The 10280-nt window shown below is 32.1% G+C and overlaps 1 protein-coding gene across 1 annotated transcript; it reads right to left on the bottom strand.

Annotated features, from left to right (window-relative positions):
- Positions 1–7986: 7986 nt before the first annotated feature.
- On the bottom strand, positions 7987–9288 carry LOC106457649 (protein glass-like). Its single transcript, XM_013917083.1, has one exon. It carries the CDS (start codon positions 9286–9288, stop codon positions 7987–7989), a length of 1302 nt encoding a protein of 433 aa, XP_013772537.1.
- Positions 9289–10280: the final 992 nt, after the last annotated feature.

Here is a 10280-nt window from a genome sequence, read left to right on the forward strand (position 1 = left end):
CTTTTGTATTGTAGTGTTTACTTCTTAATTTTCTGTACATGAGCTCACTCATTTTGACTGACCTAGTAACCACCAGGTAACTATATGAAACTATACATACTATAATTCTGAATTTATTTAGTTTATCTTCATGAAATTTGGCAAGCATTTGATAAACATTATAAATCTGTTTTACACAAAAAAAATCAGATTTTTTTTAATAAAGTATTTTTACTAAATATTTGTATCAGAATTTATGAAGCCTTTACTGAGTCAGTTTGAATGCAAGGTGATTTTTCACATTAAGAATAAAAATGATTTTTTCTTATTTCATTTGCATAACCTCTAGAACCTCCAAAATGAATATCAAACATTTTCTGTTTTTTCATTACAACTTTGTATGTAGGCTCATTCAATTTGACCAACTTTGTTATTACTACATAAAAAAAGAAATATGAAATATATCTAACTTACTCTTTTTTTTTTCTTTCTAGAATTACTGCACATTGTAACAGACAGTTGAATATTCTTTACTCGTAACCCAAAACTAATTGACTTTTCACTTAGTTTTATTTCTTTACAATTGCACGTAGACTCTAAGAGTCTGGCAAAAGCTGCTTATTATTGTGGGACAGTTTTTGTATACAGGAAGGATAGAGTTAACAGCATGCAAAGCTATAAAGGATATCTTCCACTGTGACTAACTGTGAACTGCTGACAAGTGGAAAGGCACTGTGTCAGCATCTGCCACATTTTTCTTATTGTACATACCATAGTTACTGGAACTTTGTACTGGTTGAGTGTAAGTGATTAATGTGACCATCAGTTAATTGATTAGAAAATATCACTTATAGCCCAGAACTATTTAGTGTTGTCTCACAAATGAATTGTTTTTAGTTCAAATATTTAATGTCTAATACAAAATACTGCCATGCACAAAAACTGTAGAATGTCTTAAAATTACTCTAATTTAACTGGATTACTAACTAAGCTATAAATGGGTTAAAATAATTTCAATAGCGGGTTCATCTGAGCTCCAACAATGGCAGACAATGAAACTGAGAATAAATTTTTCAAACCTTTCATCTAAATGATCCCATCCTCATAGCATTCAGTAAATTGGAATCTTCTCTTTCTGTTGGTTAAAAATAATACAGTAGCAAATATCAGAGAATTACTGACATTCTTTTGAAAGATAGGATGTGCTATGAGAGGCATGGTATGTGGGTTTCACTTTATTGCATATATATATTTCAGTAAAGCAAGAACTTTAGAGGCTGTAAATTGACATTTAAGCTCAGGGATATCTATAGTATAAATGTATAATTTGTGGGAACTTTGGGAGATCATATAGGGGTAGAAAAAAACCTAAAATTAGCAATTCATAGTGAAGAAATGTTGTGATATAAAGAAGTGAAGATTGAGAATTTATTTAGATAATTTCTTTTGAAATTAAAACTTGTACTAAAATTTGAATTGTAAACTAGATTTTGGTGTTAAGCTTATTAATATACATCAATAGTAAAAGTGTTTAACTAAATTTTGAATGTAACTGTAAAAGGAGTCCAGACATGTACACTTTCACCTATCCCAGAAACAAAACTGAAAGACATATCAAATCATGTTTAGAGAAATTTGAACCACTTTTTTGTTAACATTTTACACAGGTAAGTTGTTCCTTCAAGCTTTTTCTTTTTTTATATATATTCAGTTTCAAGAAAGTGTGTGATGAAAGCAAGCTCTACAATACTTCATTTGACCTCACTTCACATAGTTAGTAATTAGTCTTTCTTATTCCAGATTAATGCTTTATACAAAGATGATTTCCCAGTTGAGCCACACTACTAAATAGATTATGAATAGAATAACAGGAAATTTTCCTAAATTTTTAATTTAAAAATACAAAACTGCTATTCTAATACCTGTGTTATTGTAAAGCTAAATGTGAAGAAAAACACTAAATATAAATTAGGTTCCTTACAAGAGCCACCAGTGGTATGCTCTGTCATAGCTTATCCAATCTTGAAAGATATAATTTGTCAACATGGCTATCCTGACATTATTGAAGAAAGTTACATTTACAAAACACACTAATTGTAAATGAAAACTACTGATTTTCAATGAAAGGTATTCAGTACTTCAAATATGGCAGATTTTCTTTGTGTGTGTGAGAAATTACAAAAAATAACCAGATACATAGTAGTAGTTGTTTTATAATAAGAACAGTAAAGCAGATACCAACTTTTATATGTAAGTATTCTAAACTGAAAAACAAAAACTATTATCAGACTGTACTACAGTAGAAAATTGCTCATTTAATGTTTATGTTTAATGTATGTGATTCCTGTATTTGTTTTAACCATTTCATATGTACAGCAAATGAAATATTAAAAATTTTCTGTACCAAGTCTGCCCTGTAGTAGCATACCTGAAATAGTCCTGTTTATTAATTAGTAGTAATCATATGTTAGATAAAAAAAATTATATGTAGTAACTGTCTCATGGTCTTAAGCTTGTTTCTCTGTTAAGCATGCAGCAATTACTTAATATAAAAAAAACTGTTCATGAAATAAAAGCTATAGAATGATGCACAGTACTTAAAATTGTCATTAAGAGTTAATTGCCAGTTGAAGCACTGTATTTCATTCTGAATGTCATTTCAGAATTTAAGTCCACTGGGACCCAAAATATATATATTCATATTCCATTGAACAAAAGTTCCTTAAATTTTTTTAATTGTAGGCAAGGTTGAGAGAAGACTGAAGATAATAAGGAAAATTACCACAATCATTTTAGAAACAGATGTTTTGGAAGAAGGATAAAATTTATACATCCCAGGCACATGTTGTTGTCCAGTTTCATGAAACCCAAAACTTGTTTAAAATTTGGTCATTTTATCAAACAGTGTGTGTGATAGTTGGAAATTTTAACCAACAGTAAATTAATTTTATAGGTGCATGCTTTTCTTAAACTAAAATAGGTTTTTCTCTCTCTCTCTCTCTGTTTTTATCCGTCCGTGATTTTCAAAAATAAGATGTGACAACCAGTATAAAACATAAAAAACCTGGATTAAAAATGGGCAGATTTAATAAATGCTTCACTATTACAAGATGTTTTATATTCTCACTTACATAGGGACTAAATGTTTTTAGGCAAGCAAGTACTACACATGTTTTATTTAGTGACATAAAATTTCACAGTGTTCATCAGAAAATGTTTTCATATTTAATTGATTAAGTCATAAAAAGGTGACATTACAATGACTCCCTGAACCTTGTTTATTTGGGCTACCTAGTGGTCAGTTATTATCTAAACATTATTGAAATGGTTGGTCTCTAAAGGGCTGACCTCTCCTGAACATTCAGTTGAAGTGACATACTTAGTGTAATTACTGAGTAACTTGAAATATAATATTCATTCCAAGTGACTAAACTATAATATATAGAGATTGCTGCATACATTCACATTGTTTTATCATTTTGTACTTATAATAAATCAAATTTTTCAGAACTGACTTTATATAACTGTTTTTGGCTAGTTTTTATATTTAAAGAAATTATGATTATCTTATTTGTGTAGAAAGGAAAATAGTAGAGTTTTCAGTATTCACCTGTTTTATATTATTTAATAAGTATGTGTACTTGCTCAAAGTAATTGGTATATCTGTCATTCCTCAATAGATGCTAACCTCTAGCAAAAAAAAAAAGGTTGCAAATATACAAGGTCAAACTTAAGTAACATTTTGAACAATATGTTTTATCAACAGAAATTTAAGTGTTGTGTATTTCATTTTGATAATGTTATGTAACATCAACATGTCATATGGGTTTCAGTTTGTCAACAACTTTAGATATATATATATCTTTATTTATTATTCCACATAATAATATTACACAAAACACTTGACATTCCATATTTCTTTACATAAAAAGCATCTGGGGAATGGGGTTAACAAGTTGAAATAAATTTTATATTTTGACTCTTGAGCATGATTAGGAAGGGTTAAAGCAATATTATGAATGTCACATAATACATTATATACAAAAACCTTGGAACATGGGTTGCAGTTTCACCTGGCTACCAATCTCAGTTGGGTGTTACTCAAGTACAATTTTTTGTCTAGGATTTCAAATGTACTAATTTGTAGAGCATTTAACATTCCCGTTTATTTATCACATTTTGTTAGCTGCCCAGGGTACTTACTGTTGTACAAATGAAATAGTATTTCTACCCTGAATGGCACGTGCAGCAAAAAAGGAGATAAACTGCTTAGTTGGACCCCAAAGTTCAGGCATAGCTGTTCCCAGTTTAGAAGTGCCGATCAAAGTTTGGGTAAACAATCAACAGTACCTGCCACTAACAAATCTCTCTTAACTGTAGAGCAGGATTGAGTGTTATGTTTATAATGCAATGGCATGTCTAGATGAATATTACGCAGACTCAAACTGTAGACCTTTTGATCCACATCCTTAAATGTCATAGGCTACAACTAGCCCCAACCATAATGACAGAACTTTCACTGAGACATGGAAATAATTCCTAAATCTTTCTAATACAAATAACTTTTCATACACTTATTCTGTGGTTAACAAATAGAATTTTTAAGCAAAAAATCCAATATTTTTCATGCATGAAAACATAACTGAGTGTAATTTATAACATCATAGTTTTACTAGCAAACTGATTTACTAACCAATCTTTATTATACCTTACGATAATCTGACATATCCTACGTCTTAAAAAATCAAGTGCTATTCACAAAGGAAATCTGTTTCAACTATAGTCATGTATCATCTTTGGTATCAGTAAGGAAGAATGTTGAACAGTTCTGGTTTAAAAAAAAATGGTAAACTTAATACCTATTTGCATTTTTTTAATAGCACATTCTTTAAGTTTCCTCCTTTTTTTAACATTTACAGTTTGTGCATTAGATTTCTAAACTAGTTTAATTTTTTTTATGCCTTGTATAAAATTTTAATTTTTGGTGACATATTAATATGCACATTGTTCTTTCCCTGGCAATGTTGTTATTGGAGTTGCACTTGTGATTTGTAATGCACTTGTTAGACTGTCATGTTGATATACTTATTTTACACTATACTAAAATATTGAGTGAGCTATAAAAAAAATTATAATTTGAGACAGTATTTCAGAGCTGTAATATAAGACTGCAGGAATAGATGTGCAAATTGGATAACATAAAGTACGAGATGTCATCATGTTGTATCAGTACTGCTCGCAGAAAAATAGAAAACACACAGCAGTAACTTGTTACAGTAGTGTACGTTTTGCAGCCTCTTTACCAAGCCATGGTTAATTTGACTGATATCTACAATGACACATGCAAGATAACCTTAATCATATTGTTTTTGCTATTTACTCCACAATAGAACGCATTAACATATATTTAATAGTAATATATAAAAATTACATTTTCAAATAATTTTAAGAAGAAATAACTGACAGTGAATTGTTAAAATACCTATCTATACAGATATCTATATAACTTTTCATCTATTTCTGTAATATTTTATCATGGTGACATGTTGCTGTGAATTTTATTGAGATTCTTTAAACTTCATCTAGAGATTTTAGAGGAAACTGAAACTGTTAGTTCATTTAACAATACCAGTAACCATAAGGAGGTATTCAGTTTTTCAAACAATATGAAATGTGTATCTTCAGTTGGTGTATTTACATGTGCAATAGACTTAGTGCACATGATTAAATCACAGAGTTAAATCTATAGCACTTAATTATAATTATATATATAATTACACAGCCATTTTTTATGTCACAATACGTGTGGGTTATTCTGGAAGTTTAAAGTTTACAAAGAATGTGGTTGGATATGTTGGGTAAAGTTCAGGGATTCATAAAATGTTATAACACTTTCAAGTCTGTATTGGTATACATTATGGAAAAGAAATCACTCCTACAGGACTTAGAAGTATGAAGTACTTTGTACAGGAGATATACCTAAGAAGGTGAACATTCACACATTTTTTATGTTTTCTCACCCTTAAGAATGGGAATTATCATACAGTCACCAACTTGGGCTGTTTATGCTGAAATTAGCATCCCAGTCAAACCATATGTTTTCTGAGTATGCTGTTTACATATATATCAACATGGCCTTTAACACAAGCAATAAAGTTGATATAGTTTCAGTTTATGATAAAGTTGCTTGAATGATAGCAGTAGACTGTAGGAAAAGAACAGGGAGTTGGTTATATATGTAATTTGTCTTGCTGGTTGTGTCAAAAAAAAATTCTAGGACATTATTATAAATGTGCATTTAAACAGACTAAACAAAGAGAAAATAATTGTTTTATGTTGTTGAATACCACAAGCAAAGAAAACTTTTGAGATGTATGTGACAACACACTTTTAGAATCATTGGTTTGTTAATGATGTCTGTGTACATTTTATTAAAGTAAATTACATATCTGTATACATAAACACTTTGATGCATGAGTGCTGTATTTAAGGTTAATTTGCTTTTCATCTTGGTATTCTTCAGAGTTTACATTATATATAGCCCCCCAGTGATACAGTGGTATGTCTGTGAACTTACAACGCTAGAAACCCGGATTTTGATACCCATGGTGGGCAGAGCATAGATAGCCCATTGTGTAGCTTTGTGCTTAAGTTCAAAACAAACAACATTATATATATATATATAGAGAGAGAGAGAGAGATACGGACTATTAAATGATCAACAGTTAGCCAGTGCTAAGAATGATTGTGGAACACAATTTGTTTTGTACGATTATATCTTATACTTTCAGTAAATACCTTATAAAAAGTACTTCAGCAATCATCAAATGTTTGTTTGTTTTTTGTATTATTGAACAAACAACTGTGTATGAATGAAAGCTGCTCATTAATTCTCGCATACTTATGTTAATAAATTTATGAAATGGGTTACATGTTATGTGTTTTTATGTTGGCAATTTAAATTACACTTTTGTCGGCTAGATACGAGGGGCAATGTTTAGGTTGGTTTTCTTGTTTTATTTACTGGTGATTGGAACTTCTGGAAGAAGGATTTCAGTAAGATGGTTATCCTTCTGCGTCTCTCATATTCTGATGACTGTATTATAGGGTATCATTTCATACACAATCAAGGTTGAAATCCTGCCGGTACTCACCGGAACATATTTTAATGCCGGCATTCAGTACTTGGACTTATTTTAAACATATCTGCTTTCCATTGAACCAGCATGACTTCCGCCGTACTGTCAGAAAGTAGACGCGTCACGTCTCTCAGTCATAAATATTAATCAGATGAACCAGTAGATGATCTAACAACATATGATCTTATTACCAACAGGAACTAAACGAGAATTTATTTAGCAGTTTCGACGTTAATCATTATTAAATCAATCGGGTAGTCATCTGGTTGTGTGACTTGTATGGTTGATTATAAATATATCCAAATGATGCATTTTATTGGCCGATGTGCTGTGATCGTTACCAGCCCCTGATATTGAAGCGTATAATGTATTTTTGTCACTGAACGGAATTGGAAGCAAAAAATAAAGAGAACTAAGGTAGTTTTACAATTATTAAATTTTTAATGTAGTTGCCTGTTGAATATATGTTTCTTTAAAACCATCAAAACAGTGGTTTTTATGTATTTTCTTTTTGTATACAACGCATCTGGGCTGATAAGAGCTGATATAGATCAAACTACGGTTTTTACTTGGTTATGTTTTAGGCACAATAGTTAACTTAGAGTTGGTTTATAACTAGTGTGTGTGTGAAATGATAGAAGAAACATTATTCTATTATATCCAAAAGTATGTGGTGTCTATACACCTAATTTGGATTCTACATTTGTTAAAGAATATAATATGCAAAATTAGCCTGTATAGATCTGTAAGAACGTTTTTTATTAATATTCCAAAATTACTTTTATATATATATCAAGTATTATGAATGATTTGTGGCGATGGGAGAAAAACTGTTGTGTGCTACACTCATGTAGCCATTGTGTTAGGTTTATCCTGTGCTTGTGTGTACACGCATATGCCGATTGAGATTTCCAGACTGGGAAAACCTCAAAAGACACAATTTACATTCATATGGTTTTTCTCCACTATGAATTCGTAAGTGTTTTGTTAAAGTAGAACTGTCAGAAAATGTTTTTTTACATATATTACATAAGTACGGTCGTTCACCAGAATGTGTGCGCATGTGCGTGGTGACAGAGGAGCTCTGAGAGAAACGTCGTTCACAGAGAGGACATCCGAAAGGTTTTTCGCCACTATGAGTACGAATGTGTGCAGTTAGATTAGCCGCCTGGGAAAAAGACTTGTTACACATGTTGCACCAATAAGGTCGCTCCCCAGAATGTGTGCGCAAGTGTATTTTCAAAGTACTTGATCGTGCATAGGTTTTACCGCATACTCGACACAAGTTAGGCTTAGTGCAAGATGATAAAATATCTCCCATACCACCCATTTGAGAGAAAAAGTGTCCTGTGTAAGGAGCAACTGGTACAAACCGTGGCTGGGGTTTCCCTGTAGCTACCAAGTGATGATAGTTGTTATCTGGGTGTTTTGTTCCTGGAACACAAGTGTTCCAATATTTCAGAGGAGAAATGTTAGGGGGGAACTCTTTATCCAACGGCTGAAGAGTGACGGTCTCACCAGGCTGTAGTTCAGCAGTAAAAGAACATATCCCTGAAGTACTGGATGAGTGGTGTGGGGAGGGAAGAGAGCTGTGAGCCGCCTGTACTTGTCCGCAATCCGCTTGCATTTGGGTATATCTGCACTCTCCAGGAGCTCCTATAGAAGCACTCCACTGAACCTTTGGTTTAGCTTCTTCAAGACCAGTATAGAGCTTATGTTCTCCAAAACCTGAAACTGCCATGGTCATATTCATAGATAAATTAACACTCATTGATGTTGGGAATATCGTGCCCCCTTGTGGCTGTATAGGCTGAGAAGCTCCATTACAATCACCTATGTCTAGAGGTGTGGGAGGAGGAATATCTGTTTTATAGCGTAGTATCCTTTGAGAATCCAAGGAGCTATTGCTACTCATCTGTAATTGGGGATACAAAGAGTAAGAAACACAATTTCCTGGAGAGCTGACACTCTGTGAGGAGGGTCTTTCTCCAAAATTTATCCCTATGGGGTTGTAGCACGACTGTGACATTGGTGATAAAGATGGTAACTGGCTACTGTTAGGATGGAAGTAAGTTGAGGAAGACGATGCTCCAAGAGATGGTATAACAACTCCAACACCTGTACTTGGATGCACAACAGCACGTTTTAGGGATAATAATACGTCCGCCATGTCATGTCCGTAGGGTTCTCTTTCTTCAAATCTTACAGATTCTCTGAAAAAAAAAAGTGTAGCTACAAATTACTATAGTTAGATCTATGAGTGAGGTTAAAATCTATAAAATCAGCTTCAATTCTCTCTCATCTCATTTGTCGATCTTCCCAGATAAAATGAAATTAAAAGAAATGACGCTATTGAAAATATAAAGTTAAAAACATATTCAAGTTGAAAAGGTTTTTAAAACACTGGTTAAAAAAAAAGTTAAACTTAGTACGACATTTCAAGTAAACGTACTTTGTAGTAGTTGCACTGACATATTGATCTACTCAATTTGTTTAAATTCCACAAAACTTTAACGGTCAAATTACTTTCAGAAAAAATTGTATATAAATAATTAGAAGAAGAAACTCCATGTTTCTATTTAGCAGTCTTTGGCCAACTCTGATCAACAAAAAAACGTCCTATAGATCGCTTTGTTATAGGTAAGGGCTATCCTTCCAATCATATCAAACTTATTAAAATCGGTACTTTTCACCTTTATACTTGTTGTAAAGTCCATGAAATACCAGTTTGATGATAATAAAAATATCAAGTTGGAAACGTCGTATACAAGTTACGATATTTCTCGTCTACTGGAGTACACTGACAAACTAACGACTTGCAGATTGTTTAAAAAGAAACTGTACATTGACTACAACAATGAGAACGAGTTTTATATTACTGGTAATTATTATAAACAAAAAAGTGTTTGCACAGCAAGACATAGTAGAGTTTTAGGTCGTTCACCTTGAAGAATACTCCTACTTTTTGAATGTAAGAACAATTTTTGTATAAATTCGATGACGAGGAACCCACTTTGAGACTAATAATGGCTGGAGACGGCTTAAATGGGTAATGAAGAAAAACTTTAATATAAGTTTAACATGACAGCAAATGTACAACGTTTCGACAAGGTTTTGTCATCATCAACTACACTGTTGATGACGTAATTATATGTAGAGATA

This window comes from Limulus polyphemus, unplaced genomic scaffold (genome assembly GCF_000517525.1).
Source record: "Limulus polyphemus unplaced genomic scaffold, Limulus_polyphemus-2.1.2 Scaffold356, whole genome shotgun sequence".
Classification (NCBI taxonomy): domain Eukaryota; kingdom Metazoa; phylum Arthropoda; class Merostomata; order Xiphosura; family Limulidae; genus Limulus; species Limulus polyphemus.